Source organism: Primulina huaijiensis, chromosome 3 (genome assembly GCF_012295235.1).
Source record: "Primulina huaijiensis isolate GDHJ02 chromosome 3, ASM1229523v2, whole genome shotgun sequence".
In the NCBI taxonomy this organism is placed as follows: Eukaryota; Viridiplantae; Streptophyta; class Magnoliopsida; order Lamiales; family Gesneriaceae; genus Primulina; species Primulina huaijiensis.
The window spans coordinates 7757686-7779586 of NC_133308.1; the positions used below are offsets into that span (position 1 = coordinate 7757686).

At 36.1% G+C, this 21901-nt stretch overlaps 1 protein-coding gene across 1 annotated transcript; it reads left to right on the top strand.

Moving 5' to 3' along the window:
• The first annotated feature begins 761 nt into the window (after window positions 1-761).
• LOC140972448 (uncharacterized) lies at window positions 762-2909 on the top strand. The gene is made up of 6 exons (XM_073434873.1): window positions 762-1164; window positions 1230-1295; window positions 1375-1926; window positions 2012-2177; window positions 2324-2412; window positions 2850-2909. Exons 3-6 carry the CDS (start codon window positions 1387-1389, stop codon window positions 2907-2909), a joined length of 855 nt encoding a protein of 284 aa, XP_073290974.1. The 5' UTR covers window positions 762-1164; window positions 1230-1295; window positions 1375-1386.
• The last annotated feature ends 18992 nt before the right edge of the window (window positions 2910-21901 follow it).

Here is a 21901-nt window from a genome sequence, read left to right on the forward strand (position 1 = left end):
TGTTTATGATTAAATGGTAGGTCGTACAATCGATCCTTTGGTCAGTAATGTAAAAGCATTTGCTTTTTTTTTTTCTTCTTTGTGACATCAAGCAAGTGTTCGTCGTCAATTTTAATATAATTTGCATGTTTTTTTTGTCTTATTTTTTTATGTTACTAATTTTGATGGTACTTGTTGTTTGGAATAATTTTAGAAGTTTACGTTGTTTTTAATTTGTTATATTAATATTTTTAAATTTTGTTTTGTTTTGTGCAGAAATGGTTAAAAAAATGTCGATGATAACGAGGCTCATATGCAGAGCGGAAAAAATTCAATGTCACGATGTTCTTCTACTTATTTTAGAAAAGTAATGAACAAGCTTGAACCAAAACTCAATGAGAGGCAATGAGCAAGGATCATATACACTTTTGGTAAATGGTTGAAGATGCCTAACTCTCCATCTACAGTACCAGAGTTAATGTGATATTAAAGAGTTTCAACAGTGACTCCTCATCCTTTGTCTTTGGGAAGGACATTATCGTCCCTTTCACATCATTCGAGTTTTCTATCGTTCTTAGTCTACCTCATGGAGGCCAACCTATAAACCATGATCTAAGAACAAAGTCAAAATTTTTATTACGTTATTTTGCAGAGAAGCTTAGCAAAGCCATGAGGAAGACGATTTCTGAAAATCTCTTATTATTAGCTGAATTAGATGATGAATCGCAATTGGATGATTTGTTTAGAATGTTTATTTTTTTTTTGCTTTGAATTGAATAGTATTTCTGCTAAATACTTATTTGACACCCTGGTTTGTATTTTCTTACATTGATGATTTTCAGAATTTTTTTGGATATTCATGGGGAGACGCTGCCCATAGATTTCTATGCGATAAAATTTCTGGACATATTGGGAATTCGGAAGGAGCAATAAGAAGGAAAACATACTTGGATGGTTGTTTTGTTAGGATGATTGCGAGTTTTTATTATTTTTTCTAACTAATATTATATTATAACATTTTTATCTTTATTTATGTAGGCTTGGGTGTACGAAAAAATTCCTTCCTTATGAGTAGTATTCTGATCTCCACGTACGTATCCACGTTTGTTTAAGTGTGGTGAAAGCAAGATCCCGAAAAAAGTTGAAAACGCGGAGACTTTGCTAAAAAGAATTATTCGTACGAAGGTATTTTGTTTTAAGAATATTTTTTAGTACAGCAAAGGTGACAATTTTTTTTAAAATTTCAAAAGGTGTTTGAAATCATTCCATTTGATGAGGAATTGGAGTTATTTGGTGAGAGACGAAGAAATGTAAAGGTAAACAAATAAATTCAACAAATTTATTTTATGATGTATTGAGAATTGGTGTTGATTTTTTTAGGTGAAAAATTTTCAGGTGTCATATAAAATGAAGGAGGAGGAAACAAAAAAAATTAGGGGATTGGAAAAAATTGTGGAAGACCAATTCCATGATATTCAAATACTTAAACAAATGTGTTGTCAAACTAATGAAAATATGAGAAAAGATGTTGTTGGTGGTCGGGTAGATGGTAAACTTGATGAGGGAAAAAATGACGACAAGAATGTTTCTTTTGAAGATATTGACACAGATTTAGGCGGATACAATGAAGTCTATCATGTTGATTTTGTGACAAATTTGATTAAATGCGATGATGTTGGTTTCACTAAGTTGGATAAGGAATTAAATAAGGTTCGCACCGAGGATTCTTCGAGAGAGGTGGTAGATGAAAGAGATGATGCTAATGGTGTCACTGGTTCACAAGAGGACAAGGTCAGTACTATTATATCTTCAATTGTGAAGAATGTAATGACAAGAACTAATTGTGTGAAAAAGAGAAAGCCAAATATGTTCTTCACTCCTCCAAGTTCCACCCCAAGACGCAATACAAAGTCCGAATGTAAAGAGTATCATGTAATTAGTGATGAGGTATCGTGCATTGTTTTGGTTTTTGTTATTTTTTTATAATGATGTCATATATTTAATTTTTTGGTAAATTTTTGTTGTTCCATAGGGAGACACAAGCGTAGAAGACGAGAAGATATCAGTCGATAAAGATGAGTCAAAACTTAAAAATTTCAGAGATAGAGAAGATTTTTGTGGTTGCGAAGAAGTCTCGGACAAAGAATGCAACATCATAATAAATTATCTTAGAGAGGAAAAATTAAGGAACACCTCTTGCAATTTTTTTAAATTTATTTCATGTTTTTATTTTATTGGATTTAACCATATTCTTGTTCTTGTAGTGGTACTGTCTGGGAAAGAGAAAGATTAAAATTTTGTGGCCTTGAATTATGTGATTTGTTGTTTGGGGATGCGTTGAAAGACAATATCATCAATTGTTATATGCAAATTGTGAGTGAGTATAGCGGGAAAAATGGTTATGAAATATTTTGCATGGATATGACAGTCCAGGTTTGTATTTTTTTTAAAATTTTTAAATGATTGGTTTGTATATATGAAATATAAATATGATAATATGTTAATTTCCACACTTAAGATGAGGTATTGAGTGCATTACAGAGGTTGAACAAAAAGCGAAAGTTAAAAGATGATGGTTACCATTATTTTTTTTATCATGTTTGACACATGATTCAAGGGGAAAATTAGAACAACTAAACAGGAAGTTGATGGATCGTTGTAGATTTTTATTGTTCTCAATTCACATCAAATATCATTGGTTCCTGCTTGTTTACAATACCGAAAAAAGAGAGTTCGAATTTAGAAACTCGATATACACAGCCATGTCACTTGGAACCGCAAAAGCTTATGTAAGTTAATATTTGAATGCATATTTAATCACGAGAATATTGTTGTTCATATTAACTGAGTGTTCTTTGTCCTTTTTTTAGGCTAAGATGGAGAAGCTGGTTCCCACAAAGATGGAGAAGTTGGTTCACGGTTCAAATTAATCAAATTTATTTTCATTCAGAAAAAACCCCAAACTAGCACAAACAACATAAAATTGAATAAGTTGACAAGCAATCATTGTAAAATCCCCAAAATAGCACAAACAACATAAAAAAATTTATCGGAAATCAAAACAGAAAATTCAAAAATTTACAGAAACTCGCTGTCTTCTTCGTCGGTGTCAATATGTTCTTTCAGCCGGTGGGTTTCTCCGATGGGTGACTAAGTCGCCCAATGGCTTTTTGGTGGCGTCGAATTTGTTGGGTGAGGATTTGGGTATAAAAGCCGAGATGAGGGATGCGGAAGGAAGGTGAGAAGAGAAAATAAAATGGGCCGTTTACTCTAAACCCATTACTTAGAAATTAGGACATTAGAATCGGCCATGTGTCGCGTGCCATGAAGGTGGTGGTGGAAAGCTAGGGCTTTTTTGGGGGCGACGGGAAATAAAGGGGAGAAGTGAGAAGCGATTGAATGGGAGGAAAGAGAAGTGAGAGAAATAAATTGGAGAATTGGGAGGAAAACGAATAAAATAAGGAGGAGGGAGTTTAAAAAAAAAATTCCTTAAATCAGGTTGTGCAGACAAATTTGGATGGAATTGGGGATGAACAAAAAAAAGAATTTGTGGTCGGGATTTTCCACTAATTTCTCCTTAAAATAAATATGTAAAGTAATGTGAAAGATAAAATCTAAAAAAATTCGGGATAAAATTGGAACATAAAAAAATAGATCATATTCAACTTGTTAAATAAATGGGTAATGTACTATTATAGATTTTTTATTCTAAAAGTCAATGGGTAGTTTTTCTAATATATCTAAAAATACCAAAATTTTAAAGTAATATCTTAAAAATATTGTTACAACTTATTTTGTTTTTCCATCGGAGATTTATTTGTGGCTGAATTTCAAATCAAATCTTAAATTTAAAATGACAAGGTTGGGGTGCATATTTTAAATTGAAGCAAAAAAAATATACTTGACCTATGGCTTGAAAAATTCCCCGAAATCCCGACCCTTTCCGCTTCCTATCTCGAACCCACCCCGAAAACATCCCAACTCGACATTTTCCTGACCCAAAATGTCATGATTTCTCCCGTCCCGATCGATATGGAGAGAGAGAATGGGTAAATGATTTTCACCGACCCGCTTATATTAATAATATTATTTTTATTAGTCAACTTATTGACTTAGGGTTCAATGTTTACCTTCAACTTTCAATTTTCACGGTTTTACTTCTGCCGCCCTCTAGTTGCTACAGAGTAAGACAAATCAGGTAATCATTCGATGTGGAGTTTCTATTTCTTGTTTAATTCTGGAATGAATCACGATTTCAAAATAATTTTGTTCGTGTGGTTGGGGGTTGTCCTTATTTGTCAAATTTTGTACCGAATCAACATTTGTAAAGACTAGTTTTTTATACTTTATTCATTTCTTTGGTCGGAAATTAAAATTATATATCAATGTATTTTCTTTATGTTTGGATTCATTAAATAATAATAATAATAATAATAATAATAATAATAATAATAATAATAATAATAATAATCGGCCTCTAATCTTGAACTTGGTGCTGAGTATTAAGTGTCGTTTTTGCGTGTTTTTATTGTGTCATTTCTTGCCTCATTCATGCATGTTTATTGAGATTTCATTTACATTTCGTTGTTTTTCTTATGTGTTATGTCTAATAAGTTCTTTGCATGTGTGTGGGTTGATTTGTTGGGTATGCAAGGAAAAAAAAGGAGGGATGGAAGACAAAAGTCGAAAGATGCACGCTAGCACCCGCTCCAGCGCGCACATGGAGAAAAATGCACCAGAGTTGAGGGAAACGCGTTGGGGTGGAATATTTTCCCCGCCCTAGCGCTCTTGGGTGAAAAAATAGTGAGGTAGATGCGCTGGGGCATAATATTTTCCCCGCCCTAGCGTGCTTGGGTGAAATTTTATGCGCGAGTCTCGTACTAGGGCGGAAAATTTCATCTGCCGCAGTGCGATATTGAAGGAAAAATTTCCCTCGATTTCCTTCCATGTTTTCTGAATATTGCCTAGATAGAAACCCTATCACACGTATTTTGGAGGTTAATCAGCAGTTTTTGAGAGGAGGATGAGTAGCTACCGAAGTCGAGAAAACTTGAAGACTCAGGATTTTCGAGCAGCGTGTCGATCATGCTTCATCTACGCTAGTATTTTTAGTTTACGAACTTTTATTTAATTGTGTGTTGCATTTGTTATTATGAATTCTAGTAGCTAAACTTTGTTTTTGTTGGGATTCGAGAGGATCTGACCTCGAACAGTTGTTTGAACTAGATATTTGTGAACAAAAAGTTCTATTTTTACGGGTTTGATTGAGATTTAAGTTGACACCTTGTTGAATTCGCAGTTGCCTTTTCATCTGGCTCTCTTTCAACAACAAATTCTCCCAACACTTGAGAAAAACCTATCCATTTAGTTTTGTAACTTCCTAGTCTGCATTTGATATTTATAATTATATGTTTTAATGTTATGTTGAGTTATAAATTTTCATTTTGTTTTTTTTATTATTCCACATAATTATATATGTCATGTATTTTAATTAAGTGAACATTGATACATCTAGTGGAAGTAGTAGTCTTCCTTCCACCACTCAAACTCAAACACAATCTTCATCCAAAACACCGACAATTCATGATGAAGTAGTGGATGCTGGAGCCAAGAGAAAAAAAAGTAGTGAATATGTGGTCGCATGCCAAAAAAATTGTAAGAAAAAATGACAATGTTAGGATCGATTTGACGGGTGAAACTGTTTAGAAAGGTGGGTTGAATAGACACTTCAAGATTTTCAAATCTTTTGAATTCAACATTCACTCAGAATAAATGTGCAAAGTTTTTTGCCTCAACTGATCTCCGCGGCTATTTATAGGCTTTGCTTCAACGGTAACATTGAATGTGTTAAGATGACTTATATCCGTTGATTTGTGTTTTTTTGAACATGTCAACATTCTTCTGACAATAGTACATTGTTGTATTCTGATATGCGGCATTCCCACTACGAGTTACAGTATGCTCTTGTACAATATGTCGGTTGTTGGCTACGCTCTTAACTGATGATGTGTCAAACTGACTATTAGTTGACTAAATAGCCGATCAGTTGAGCTGACTGTATAACTGATAGTTCAGTTAACTATATAGATTCAGTTAGCTTCGATCAGTTCGATTGCCTTCGATATTTTAGCGTATTAATTATCAATTCGGGAAATTTCAGTTCGGGTGGTTTCAGTTCGAATAAGTTCAGTTAAACCGATCATTTCTACAATCTTTAATCTCTTAATTTGTCAAACTTCAAAATTCTGATTCCAACATACAAAAATGAGGTAATTGCTATTGCTGTTTTTCGAAGTTATTGCAAAGCTGAAGTTCTTGCCCATAGCAAAACACATGAGAATAATGGTATTGATGGGCATGTGAAGAAATGCAAAAACAAATCCTCACAATGCGGTGAATTTGATTTCTTCTCAACCGATCTTAGCACAGTCATCCATGAATAATGCTTTGACACCCCACATCTTTTGCCAAAAAAAAGCTTGAAGATAAGTTTATCGCATTTTTGTTAAAGATGAGATGTCGTTCAGGGTAGTGGAAGGGGCGGTGTTTGTAGAGACGATGAAAAAGTATCAACCTTGATTCAAGATTCCTAACAGAAAGAAAATTGCATCACTTGTATGGGATTTATATCCAGTTGAAGTGGCTAAGATAAAGAATGTCATTTGTGATCAAAGGTTAAGTATCACGATCGATACATGGACCTCGATTCAGAATATTAACTATATGGTAATCACTGCTCATTTCTTGGCGTTGATTGTGTTGGGTGCAATAAGTGTCCTTGTTTGGTAGAGGGATCGAACCGTGGTGCTTGAGCTACTTTTGCGGTTTAAAAGATTTGAGTTGCACCATTACCACCAGCTATAGCTTTTGGTAAAGCGACAAGCGCTCGGTGCTACAATTGGTATCAGAGCTAAGGTCAAGGGTTTGATTCTCATTGATGGCAAGGAGTGCAATTATTTAGAGAGAGATTGTTGGGCGCAATAATTGTCCTTGTTTGGTAGAGCGATCGAACCATGGTGCTTGATCTGCTGTGCGGTTTAAAAGCTTGAATTGCACCATTACCACCAGCTATAGCTTTTGGTAAAGCGGCAAGGGCTCGGTCCTACAGATTGGAAGTTGCATAAGCGAATAATAAATTTCACCAAGATCACCTCTAACAAAGGAGATAACATCAGAAAAATTTTAGAAATATGTTTGAGCGACCGGGGGATAGATAAGGTTTTCACTATAACGGTTGATAGTGCTATCATGAATGATAAAGTGGTGGAGTGCATGGGAAAGAGGTTAAAGGAAATGGGCACTCTACTATTTGATGGTATTGCATGTGAGATGTTGTTGTCATATTATTAATTTAATTGTCAAAAGTGGGTTGAAGTATCTTAATGAGTCAATTGAGTCTATTAGAAACTGTGTGAAGTATGTTCACTCTTCTGGGGCAAGGTTGGACTAATTTAGGGAGTGTGCTATCCTATTGAAGATGGATAAAATGTCAACTGTTCCAATAGATGTGTCTACGGGGTGGAATTCCACCTATACAATGCTTTCTGTTGCATGAAAGTTTAAGAAAGTGTTTGGTAGGGTGACAGAGAATGCCCAATTTGCTAAATACTTTGAGGAGGTTGATGGTTCGGAGAAATAAAATACGGCGGGGCCTCCTATGGAAAAGGATTGGGAGAAACACGAGTCTTTGTCAATTTTCTCAAGAGGTTTCATGATACTACGTTGCAACTTAGTGCTAGCAAGACAACTACATCAACCTTGATTTGGGAAGAAATAGTTTCGATGAGGACAATCATTGACGAGATACTACTTGACTCTACAGATCCTTCATTGCAAGAAGTTGCTTATAGAATGAAGAGTAAATTTAAGCAGTATTGGCGTGATCTTGAGAAGGTGAACAAACTTGTTTTCCTAAGTCACATTCTAGATCCTCATTATAAACTCCAAATGATTGCTATCCATTTGGGAGATATGAAATTGGATGCTACTAAAATACAATAATGTATCGATGGTTTAAAGAGTTATATAATGGAGTTGTATCATGCATATAAAGGGAATTCATCTTTGGACACTTTTTACAAGATTGATAATGTTGATGTAGATAAAGAGTTGATAGAAATATATAAGAATGATATGGTTAACTGAACTACCATTTGAAAATTGCTCAAATAAGAAAAGCTCATTTGAAATAACCAATGAAGTGGACAATTACTTGTCCGATCTTTCTGTGAAATGGAGCTCAAGCTTCAATGTTTTGAAGTGGTGGAAAAGGAATACAACGACATTTTCAGTCTTTTCAAATATTGCCAATGATGTTTTTTCAATCCTTGCATCTACTGTTGCTAGTGAGAATGGGGGTTTTGGATCTTTTTAGGGCATCATTGCATCCCAAAATGGTGGAGGCACTTTTGTGTACTAGTGTCTGGCTTAAAGGTGAATAAATGAATTTATACAAGGAGCCGACAAAAGAAAAAGTCAACTTTTATAAGGACTGTGAACAATTGGTCACAAGTAAATCAATATTTAATTTGTTTTGTAATTTTTAATAACTTTGAATTTGTGTCTATCATTCTTTATGAATCAAAAGATCAATTAACTTTTACAAAATGATGATTTTTTTAATCGAAGTGTATCTATTTATTTTAGCCATTGACGTTCATGGAGAAGAATGTGACTCAATAAGTTGGAGTTGGGTAAGTTAATGCTTGGTATATACTTATAGTTTTATGAAATGGTTGCATTTCTAGCTAATCCTTAGTTGGGTAAATTTTGTTTTAGATTTCATTTGTAAATTTTAATATTGTTACTTGTTATATATTATGATTATTATGATATTTTTTGTTTGTAGGTATCCTCTTGCACAAGGATGTTGGATAAATAGTGAGTGTTGAATGAAAGGATGTTAGAGTTGTCCCACATTGGGAAATGTGCCAAATAAAGTTTTTATTATTAGCTCCAATTTTGAGCTAAGGGTTTGGGTCTCAAGGTGTACTAGAAGTTTTTAGAGGCGGAAGACGCTGATAGGCTGGGTCTCGGTTAAACACACAGCTGATAGGCTGGGTCTCAGTGCGTGTCAGTGCTCCAGTCGCGTCTTGTGTGACTGTCTTTTGGCGCAACCGTGCTTCCCTTCCCATAGACCGTGTGTCCCATGACTTATCATAGAAGGGTGCGTCCCATGACTTATCACAGAAGAGTATGTCCCTTGACTTATCACAGAAGGGTATGTCTGGCCAGAAGGGTGTGCCATCAGACACTTTTTGCATACTCATTTCGTTGCATCCTTTTCTCATCCGAAACTTGAAAGTTCAAGCATATCATTGTTCACTGCCATCCAAAAATCGTAGTGCTGCTTTTCTGGATGATTGACATATCGTATAGCACATACACGTGGGCGATTCTATCTGACCACACTGAGCTTGTCACCGTTTCTGACAGAGTCCCCTCCTGTCATCTCCGAATGAGATACAGACTCGCAACAATGCATGGAACCACAGTGACTTCTTCTGCCGCAACTATATTCTGAAGGGACTTGACGACATGCTTTACAGTGTCTACTGCTCTGTCAAGACAGCCAAGGAGTTGTGGGACTTATTGGAGAAAAGTACAAGACAGAAGATGCAGAAGTCAAGAAGTTTGTTGTTGGTAGATTTCTGAACTTCAAAATGGTAGACACCAAATCTGTAATAAGAAATGAACAAGAAATTCAAATTATTATTCATGACTTATTTCCAGAGAGGATGGAAATCAATGAACCATTCCAAGTGGCTCCTATTATTGAGAAATTTCCATCAATGTGGAAAGACTTCAAGAACTACCTTAAGAACAAATGCAAGGAGTTAAAACTTGAATATCTGATTGAGGATTTGAATTGAGGAAGACATCCGAAAATCTAAAGCCAAAACATAAAAAGGACAATGGAGGCTGAGGCCAAGGCCAATCTGACATAATCTATCACCAGTCACAAGAGAAAACGCTCTCTAAATGAGAAGAAACGAGGGTAGGCCAAGAAGTTCAAAGGAAGTTGCTTCAACTGTGGAAAACTAAATCATATGGCCAAGGATTGTCGTCTTCCGAAGAAAGACAACAAATATCAGAAATCAAAGCAAGCCAACGTCATCAAGGAAAGGCATGTACCAATAGACCTATCGAAACTTGATCTATCCTCAGTTGTGTTTTAAGCCAATTTGGTGGATAATCCAAGAGAATGGTGGGCAGATACCGGCTCCACTAGCCACATCTGTGCTGACAAAGATATGTTCTTATCCTACACTTATGTAAGTGATAGGAAACTATTTATGGGAAACTCTATGACTTTTGAAGTTGTAGGGATTGGCAAAGTGGTACGGAAGATGACTTCCGAGAAAGAGATATCGTTGAGGAATGTACTGCATGTGCCAGACATTCGAAAGAACTTTGTTTCTGGATCCTTGCTGAGTAAGGCCGACTTTAGGCTTCTGTCTGAATCAGACAAGTTTGTCCTAACTAAAAATTGTGTATTTGTAGGCAAAGGGTACCAAGATTATGGTCTCTTTAAAATGAATGTATTGAATATTATCCGCGACGAGGCGAAGAATAGAGTTAATGATTATGTTTACTTGTTTGAAAGTTCTAATTTATGGCATTAAAGATTGGAACATGTTAACTTCAATACCTTACGAAGACTTGCAAATCTAAATGTACTACCTGAATTTAAAAGAAATCCACGATATAAGTGTGAGATTTGTGTTGAATCAAATATGGCCAAAACTCCATTATATTCTATGACAAGAAGTACTGTGCCACTTGAATTGATTCACATTGAGGTATGTGATTTAAAACTTGTGCAAACTCCAGGTGGAAAAAAGTACTTCATAACATTCATTGATGATTGCACAAGGTTTTGTTACGTCTATCTATTGAAAAGTAAGGATGAAGCTTTAGAAGCTTTCAAAAATTATAAGAATGAGGTCGAGAATCAACTGAGTACAAAAAATGATTCGAAGTGATCGAGGTGGAGAGTATGTCGTTCCATTTGAACAATTTTGTACTAACTCAGGCATAATTCATCAAACTATAGCATCATATTCACCTCAATCCAATGGAGTTGCAGAACGTAAAAATCATACTGTTAAAGAGATGATGAACGCGTTATTGATAAATTCTGGCTTACCTCAAAATCTGTGGTGGGGAAGCAATATTATCTGCAAACCACATTCTTAATAAAATACCACACAAAGAGAAAGATGAAACTCTATATGAATTATGGAAGGGTCGCAAACCATATTACAAATACCTAAAAATGTGGGGATGTTTGGCTAAATAAGTTAAAATTGGACCCAAAACAGTTGACTGCATTTTTATTGGATATGCGCATAATAGCAGTGCATATCTCTTCTTAGTGCACAAGTCAGCCATTTCTAATATTAATGAAGGAACAATCGTGGAATCAAGGAATACAATATTCTTTGCAAACAACTTTCCTTATAAGGAAATGAAAGAAAGTTCTAACAAACGATAAACTATCCTATGAATCTACAATTGATTCCATCGAATTCAATGATGAAACAAGACGTAATAAGATAGCAAGAGTTTAAAAGTCATTTGGTCCTAATTTTCTGACTTACATGTTAGATGATGAAATAAGAACTATTCGAGAAGCTCTATTCAATCCAGAAGCCCATTTATAGAAAGAATCAATAAAAGATGAAATATATTCCATCATGCATAATCATACTTGGGAGTTGATTGATATCTCTCTGGGTTGTAAGCTTTAGGATGCAAGTGGATCCTTAAAAAGAAATACAAAGAAAATGGATCTATAGATAAATATAAAGCTCGACTGGTAGCTAAAAGTTTAAAAAAAAAAGAAGGATATGATTTCTTTGACACATATTCTTCATTCAATGGGATTACATCCGTTCGTGTTCTCATAGCCATTGATGTTTTGCATAACCTTGAGATTCATCAAATGGATGTAAAAACAGCCTTCTTGAATGGAGAATCGGAAGAAGAAATATATATGGAACAATCCGAGGGGTTTGTCATACCCGGACAAGAAAAGAAGGTGTGTAAACTTGTCAAGTCACTATACGGACTCAAACAAGCACCTAAACAATTGCATGAAAAATTTGACACTATGATGAAGTCAAATGGTTTCAAAATCAATGAATGTGCCAAATTTGTCTCTATTAAAGGTACTGCTGCTTATGTAATTGTCTGCCTTTATGTAGATGGCATGTTTATTATGGAAAGTAATCATGAGTTGATTATGAATACTAAGAAAATTTTGAAAAAACATTTTGATATGACAGACTTGGGGTTATGTGATATTACATTAGTGATTAAAATATCTAGGACACCTGATGAAATTTTATCACAAACTCACTATATTGAAAATTACTTGAAAGATTTAGTACTTTAAACAATCGTCCTGCTAGAACACCTATAGATTTAGGCGTTCATTTAGCAAAGAATCGAGGAGAAACTATCTCACAACTTGAATATGCAAGGATAATATGTAATTTAATGTTCTTGACTAATTGTACTCGTCCAGGCCTTGCATATACAGTGAATAAGTTAAGTAGGTTTACAAGTAATTCAAGTAAGGATCATTAGAAAGCCTTAACAAAAGTGCTTGGATATTTAAAATATACATTAAACTACGGTTTGATATATAAAAAATATCATGCAGTTTTAGAAGGATAATGTGATGCCAATTGGATAACTGACACAAAAGACTCCAAATTCATTTGCGGATATGTATTCACAATAGGTGGAGGAGCGGTGTCATGAAAATCTTCTAAGCAAACATGTATAGCTCGTTCCACCATGGAATCCGTGTTCATTGCTTTAGATAAATCTGAAGAAGAAGCCGAATGGTTGAGAAATTTCCTAGAAGATATTCCTTGTTGGAATAAGTCAGTGTCTTCTATTATTATTCATTGTGATATTCAACCGGCAATAGGAAGAGCACATAGCAGTATATACAATAGTAAGTCTCGACACATTCGATGGAGACATAATACCATAAGACAATTGATCTCGAACGGGATTATTTCTATTGAATATATGAAATCAAAAGAAAACCTAGTGGATCCATTTAGTAAAGGAATAAACAGAGACCAAATGTACAAAATGTTAAAAACAATGGGCTTAAAACCCACAAAATAAAATATTTATAGCGATATCCCAACCTCATGAATTGGAGATCCCAAAGACCTTGGTTCAATGGGAAAACTAAGTTATAAATATGAGTTTGAGTACTTGGAATCAGTTAAGGCTCATTCCTATACAAATCCAAGTAGAAAAAACCTGCAACATGTGCTGAGGTTAAGTTTTCTTTTAATGATTTATATATTTAAGATGTAACGCCTCAGATTGGACGACTGTCCTCACTGTACCAATACGAGTCTTCCCAGCGTGCTTATGTCCTCACTCACACGCACCCTAGGAAACTTCTCAGGAAGTCACCCATCTCAGAATTGTCCCAAGTCAAGAACGCTTAACTTTGAGTTTTTATGTGATGAGCTACCGAAAAGAAGATGCATCTTATTGATATGAGTAGTACATATCAAATCTTTTTAAGCCCTCTTCAACTGTACAATCCCTTACATTAAACATTTTCGGAATCCCCCTCCTTCCGGTGTAAGATCGGTTCATTCATGTTCCCTCCGCCTAGAAGCCTGGCAAGAGCCGCTCATTGTCCGTGCAACCTCATGGCACCAGCGATCACTCCCCGCCCTCTTCGGCCCCAGGCATCACATATCCACCAGCTTCCGCTTGGTTCGTCCCCGAACCACACCGTACTAGGAAAGGTCGGCTCTGATACCAACTGTAACGTCCCAGATTCGACGATTGTCCTCACTGTACCAATACGAGTCTTTCCAACGTGCTTATGTCCTCACTCACACGCACCCTAGGAAACTTCCCAGGAGGTCACCCATCCCAGAATTGCCCCAAGTCAAGCACGCTTAACTTTGGAGTTTTTATGTGATGAGCTACCGAAGAGAAGATGCATCTTATTGGTATGAGTTATACATATCAAATCTTTTTAAGCTCTCTTCAACTGTACAGTCCATTACATTGAACAGTTTCAGAATCCTCCTCCTTCCGGTGTAAGATCAGTTCATTCATGTTCCCTCTGCCTAGAAGCTTGGCAAGAGCCGCTCATTGTCTGTGCATCCTCATGACACCGGCAATCACCCCCCGCCCTCTTCGACCCCGGGCATCACATAAGAGGTAGGATATGTCATGATACTCTAGATAGAAGATCACCTATATAAGTGAGAAGTAATGGCCGCTTCAATGAAAAACACTAATGAATCTAAGATATGGTCCATGATCGAAATGGACACAACATAAGAAAGAACATACACTACAAGAAAAATGATTTTCCGCAGCACGTCATCAACAGCGTGCATTAAAAGCACGCTGCGAATATTACTTTTAACGGCGTGCATCCATATGTGCGCTGTTAATATTATTGCAGTTGGCAGTATTAACAGCGTGCATTAAAAGCACGCTGCGGATAGTAATATCCGCAGCGTGCAGTTATATGTGAGCTGTTAATAACTTATGCAATTTTCGCAGCGCACAATAAAGGCCCGCTGTTAATAATATTATTAACGGCGTGCATGTTTATGTGCGCTGTTAATAGTAAATCATTTTTTTTAAAAAAAAATAAATCTTTTTTAACGGCGTGCATACATAAGCACGCCGTGGAAAATGGGTGCGCCATCATTTAGCGACTGTTTATTTAACCGTCGCCAATTTAAATTTAGCGACGGTAGTAAATAGCGACGGTTTTAAATAAACCGTCGCCGATTTAAGACTAGCAACGGTTTAAAATAACCGTCGCCAACTTTAGCGACAATTAAGCATTAATCGTCGCTATATTTAGCGACGGTTTTCTTGTAGCCGTCGCAAGGTTTTACATCGGCGACGGTTTATTATAAAACCGTCGCTAGTAGCGAGGGTTTAAATACAAACGTCGCTAATAGTCTATAAATATCCGCATTTCCTTCCCATTTCTTCACAACACTCAGAATTTTTCTCACGATTTTAAGATTTTAGTTTCGATTTAGTGTACTTTTTTGTTTCGATTTTTACTTACTTTGTAAATATTATTAAAAATCACGAGTATTGTTATTAGATTGTAAGTTTTTTTAAAAATTTTATTAAATTATAAAAGTAAATTTTTTTTTATTTTAACGAAAAGATTAGCGACGGATTATGAAATCCCGTCGCTAAATGTATCGACAGTTTTAAAACCGTCGCTAAACTTAGCGACCGTTAAAACTGTCGTCTATAAATTTAGCGACGGTTATAAACCGTCGCTATTAGCGACGGCAATTTTAAAACCGTCGCTAAAATTAGATTTTGCATTAATTATTAACGGCGTACATTGCACGCTGCAGATAATAGTATTAACGGCGTGCATGTGCACGCCGCGGATAATAAGATTAACAGCGCGCACGTGTACGCTGTTGATAATCTTGAACTTTCAACAGCTTTGAACTTTGCAGCGTGCAATGTGCGCTGCAGAAAACGAATTTGCGCGCTGCGAAAAGTCATTTTTGTTGTAGTGATAATATGTTTGAATTATTGTTGTGTAAGTATTATTGACTTGGTTTACATAAACGGTTGGCTAGTCCAAGACATCATGTCACTACACAACTAGTAAATCTTATACTATGTTACTAAGGAAGGTTCAAAGTCAAAAACTACCTATCCTTGTGCAATAATACTTCATAAGAGCTTTCAAGTTAATCTTCATACATGCAAGTTTGAGCTAAAGGTTTGGGCCCCAAGGGATATCAAAAGTTTTCAGAAAGGGGAAGACGCTGATAGGCTAGGCCGCCCGGCAAGCCCGGCCCAGTGTGGTGCGTTGTGGTGTGTCGTGGTGACCATATTAATCTTTTTGGACAAAGTTTATTTGAAAATTAATTTTAATTTTTGAAACATTTTAATGTCTGCACCCTCTAGTCAGTGCTCCAGTCGCGTCTCGTGTAACTGTCTTTTGGCGCAACTGTACGTCCCTTCCCACAGAATTGTGGATCCCATGACTTATAGTAGAAGGGTGCGTCCCATGACTTATAGTAGAAGGGTTGTGACTGTCTTCTGGCGCAACCGCGCGTCCCTTCCCACAGAATCGTGCGTCCCATGATTTATAATAGAAGGGTGTGTCCCATGAGTTATCACAGAAGAGTGTGTCCCTTGACTTATCACAGAGGGGTTTGTCCTCTTGGAGTTTTCCCTGGCTCATGTAACTCACTCTTTAAATTGTCCCCTGCAGGTATTCAACAGACAGTTTTTGCATACTCATTTCGTTGCATCCTTTTCTCCTCCGAAACTTGAAAGTTCAAGCATATTGTTGTTCGCTGCCATCCAGAAATTGTTGTGCTGCATTTTTGGATTTGAGTTGTTGTATCTTAGGGACAATTGTCGTATCGTGCAACACAAACGTAAGGGAAAATTCATCTTGCGGAAGAAGGAATTTCCTTACCTCAACTCGTAATGCTCTCTATTTCGAAGATCAATATAAGCACAAATAACAAAGGAAAAGTAATGTATCATCATCAAGTGTAAGCTCCAATGGCTTCATGGTGGAAGAGTAGCTCGTTGATTTGGTATTTTAATCAATAATGATATAATGACTTGATATGTTATTTTTGTTTTGGATTTGGTCTGTTTAACCAAGAACTTGTTTTAGTTTATTTGTAAATATACTAAGAATATGTTTTAGTTTTACATGGTTAGAAACCAAGAAGTTGTTTCAATTTATTTGTAATGCACCAAGAAGTTGTTTGAGAGTATCCATAAATTACCTATAAAATATTTATCGGGATATCTTTTCCCAACCTGATGGGATCCCGAACATACATCGTGTACCGACATTTTTCAAGTACGGGATCGAGAGAAAAAAATCACAATTCTTATCGGGACGGGAATTGGGTATGAAGGTTATGGGGACAGGTCTCGACCCGATCTCACCTCTAACCTGACCAACACACTTGATTTCATATCATTTATTCTAATTTTGGATCAAATATTACATTTGATATGGATTTGAAATGAAATTATCTCAAATACACTCATCCAAATACAATATAAAATATTGTCTTTTGATAGAATGATACAAAATAGCACCGACATGTATTACTCATATTTTTTTTAAAACAAAAACAATGGCTAAATTACAGCTGTGAACTAATTTCATTTTACAAATGTTGGGAAAATATTTAGCCCCAGTTTTATTGAAGAAAATGTATTCATCCATTATTTCAATAATTTGTTTTCATCACACAACAAAATGTAAAGCTCAAGGGCATTTTGGTCCACCTTTCTTGGTTTTCCAATCGTTGCAACATCTGCAGCATTCTTTGTTCCCATAAGTTCCCGGTGGAACACACACATTTTGTACAACATATGTTGCAATATCACAAACAACGTTGTCCATTAGATGTCTTTGAACATCGACGCTTGCATTCGTTCCACATTCTACGAAAATGTATAATTGATGAAAATTAAAATCATTATGATTACTAGTGGACCGAGACACACAATATATTTTTTATAATTCATTTCGTTTATATTTAAATGATGATCAAAAAGTAATTTAAGAAATAGTGAGAACTACATTATAATTTTGATATATGAATTAAAAATAAATAAATAGAAAAAAGAAAGGGAAAAAAAAAATCAAAATAACAGCTAGTAGTTTATGAAACAAAAATTCTATCCGCTAAACTATATGTGACTTACAATAAATTTGAACAATTTATTAATATATATAATTTTTAAAACAGACTATGACACCCAAAGTTAGTTACTCTAATCGTCTCAAACTTAATAATATATAATATAGATAACAAAATATGGAGAGAGAAGAAGAAAAAAACTCGCGATTTTGAGTGACATGACATGTCGTGTGGATACACCGGTGATGGAGATATCGGTGACGGAGAATTTATAGAACCAGAATGAAATGGAATTTTGCCTAAAGGGGAGCCATTTTTTGATGTTTTTTTTAACTTAATATTGTGCAAGTGCAAAGATGAGAATAAGTAGTTTCTACGTATTTGATCAATTATATATGTAGTGGACAAAAGGTTGTTAATGATTTGGTTTTGTTGAATTTAATTATTACTTTAGTGAATCTATGCCAAGTCTTCACTATATCTTACTTCGATATTGTGAAATTAATGCAAAAAGAATGATGGAATTCATACACGGTAACAGTTCTAACTTTTCTTTTCTTTTAAAAATATATTTTTCCATGATATCAATTTAATTGTGAAGATACATGTTCAAAATCTATGTTTTGTAATCTTCTTTTTTTTTTTTTTGTCTTAAATGTTTTTTTTTTAAAAAATCTATTAGTACATATATATACATGCACTTGTTTTTATATAAATTATGAACATATTGTTGAATTTTACAATTGTTTTTATATAAATTATGAACATATTGTTGTATTTTACAATTTTAGTTATATGAGTAGACTTTTTGAATTTTAATTTCAAAACTTGTTAAAATTTTATTTTCATTTAGTAGCTTAAAATTTTTTTGTCGGAAGTCATTGAATATACCGAATATTAGTTATTTGAAATCAATGTTCTCCTGTGTAATTCATGTGAAAGATTAAATACGTAATTATAATTGAGTGTCATTTTGAAATATCTAATGACTCACATGACTCTGGGAAACACAAGTTTTTCCTCTCATTTTGAAATATTTAGTGCTAATGAATTTTAGTACGTGTAACATATATGTTTTTTTTTTTTTTGTCATATGAGCTGTTGGTCCCACGTGCGGAATTTGAGATAATAAACCCGAAAATAAAGAATAAATTGGACACCGAGATTTACGTGGAAAACCCCTAAAAATTATTAGGGTAAAAACCACGGGCAAGATGAAAAGAATTTCCACTATAATATTTTGTGGTGTACAACTCACTCACTGTGTTTCCAAAGAGAACACACTCTCTTAATACAGGAGAACAAACACCTCACAAATATTATAGAATATTATAAGATGAGAGAAAACTCGAAGAAGGGATACTTTCAAAATGAAAGGGGGAGCTCTATTTATAGAGCCACTTGACCGTGTGAAGACGCGTATAAAACGCGTCTTCCATCTTTCCACGAATTTTCCTCCGAAATAGCCAACCCACGTTTTTTATTTTTCTCTTCAACAAAAGGCAGCAAAGCATGTGGTCCCTCCTCATTAATTGCTCCACTCCATTATTGCCGACATTTCTCCTACTTGGAGATTTGATTGAGAATCAAACACATCTCCACACATCCTTTCAATCTTGCCATTCCATGCTGCTTACGTTTCCGCTAGACCACTTGAGGATCTACACCACTCGAACTTATCAGTGTTCACTGGCTTGGTCAGAAAATCAGCTATGTTATCCTTCTTATGGATCTTCTGCATATCCACGCTTCCTTCCTCTACTACTTCTCGCACAAAGTGAAATTGTACTCCAATGTGTTTCGTCCTGGAATGAAAAGCTGGATTTCTTGCAATGTGCAAGGCACTCTGACTGTCACAAAACAAAGAAACATTTTCTTGTTTGTGCCCGATCTCCTCCAATAACCTTTTAATCCATATTGCCTCCTTGCAACCTTGAGTAGCTGCCATGTATTCTGCCTCTGTTGTAGATAACGCCACAACTGTCTGCAGTTTTGAAACCCAGCTTACTGCTCCTCCTGCAAGTGTAAACACATAACCAGTAGTAGATTTCCTCTTATCAGGATCACCTGCATAATCTGAATCGACATAGCCCCTGAGTGTAAAATCCGATCCTCCATAACATAATGCAGCATTCGAGGTACCCTTAATGTATCTAAGGATCCTCTTAACAGTGCTCCAATGCTCTCGTCCAGGATTCGCCATATACCGACTAACTGCTCCCACTGCTTGAGCAATGTCCGGTCTTGTACAGATCATAGCGAACATCAAACTTCCCACTGCTGATGCATATGGTACTCGAGACATCTCTATCCTCTCTGCTTCACTGCTAGGACACATCTCGGAGGATAACTTGAAGTTAACAGGAAGAGGGGTCGAAATTGGCTTACTATCTTGCATGTTGAAGCGTTGCAAGACTTTCTTCAAATAATTTTTCTGGGAAAGCCAAATCTTTCTGTTACTTCTGTCTCGGTGAACTTGCATCCCTAGAATCTTGTTTGCTGGTCCCAAGTCCTTCATATCAAATTCCCTAGCCAACTGTGCCTTCAATCCTTGGACATGATCTTTGTTGGGGCCTGCTACCAACATGTCGTCCACATACAACAGCAAAATGATATAATCATCACCAGACCTCTTGAAATACGTACAAGGGTCTGCACTCAGTCTGTTGTATCCGAGGCTCATGATATAGGAATCAAATCTCTTGTACCAACATCTCGGCGCCTGTTTGAGACCGTACAGAGATTTGTTCAACCTGCAAACCAAGTTCTCTTTGCCTTTTTCCGCAAAACCTTCTGGCTGGAGCATATAGATTTCTTCTTCAAGATCTCCATGAAGAAACGCCGTTTTCACATCTAGCTGTTCTAGATGTAGGTCAAACACCGCACACAATGCCAGCACCACTCTGACTGTTGTAAGCCGAACCACAGGAGAAAATATCTCATTGAAGTCAATGCCTTCTTTCTGAGCATACCCTTTTACCACCAATCTAGCACGATACCGCTCCACTTGGTTATTGCCATCACGCTTGATCTTATAGACCCATCTGTTTCCAATGGCTTTCCTTCCTCGTGGTAGTGTAACAAGATCCCAAGTTTTATTTCTGTCTAATGCCTCCAACTCTTCTTGCATTGCTATCATCCACAAAGATACATCCGAGCTTTGAGTAGCCTCGTGGAAACTCGATGGCTCACCATCCTCTGATAATAGACAATATGCAATATTGCTTTCAGTGACATAATCTGAAAGCCAACCTGGTGGTCTTCTGTCTCGAGTTGACTGCCTCACATTGGAAACTTCAGACTCAACATGTTCTTGTTCTTCGTGCTCTGGTACTGCTTCACAAGAAACTTGACCTTCGTCTGTCTTATTTTCCACCTGAAAAATAGTAGTTTCTGAATTCGGTGTGCCTTTGTCTCCCTTTACTTTATCTTCCTCGAAGATAACATCCCTGCTGATGACAAGCTTGTGAACAGTAGGATCCCACAAGCGAAACCCCTTTACTCCATCAGCATATCCTAAGAAGATACATTTTCTGGATTTTGAATCCAACTTCGATCTTTCTTGCTCATTGTACAGAACGTACACAGGACTTCCAAATGTATGCAAATGAGAATAATCTGTCGGCTTCCCGGTCCACATCTCCATCGGAGTCTTCAGATCAATCGCCACTGAAGGAGAACGATTGATAATATAACAAGCGGTTTTGACTGCTTCTGCCCAAAATGACTTTTCTAGACCTGCAGTCCTCAACATAGCTCTTGTTCTGTCCAACAAGGTTCTGTTCATCCGCTCCGCCACTCCATTCTGTTGAGGTGTGTAAGCCGTCGTAAACTGTCTTTTGATGCCCTCATGTTGACAATATGCATCAAATTCGTCACTGGTATATTCTCCTCCATTGTCAGTCCTCAGACACTTGATTTTCTTTTCTGAATCAAGTTCAACCCGCGCTTTGAAATCTTTGAAGATCTGGAAAACATCTGATTTCTTCTTGATTGGATACACCCAACATCTCCTAGAGAAATCATCAATGAACGAGACAAAGTATCTCGCTCCTCCTAGGGATACAACCGGTGCTTGCCAAACATCCGAATGAATCAGCTCCAATATGCTTTTGCTCCTGGCAGTAGAAGTGCCAAACTTTAATCTGTGTTGTTTACTGGTAACACAATGCTCACAAAAGGGTAGTGACACTTTTGTAAGTCCCGGCAGCAGCTTCCGTTCTGAGAGAATTTTCAACCCCCGT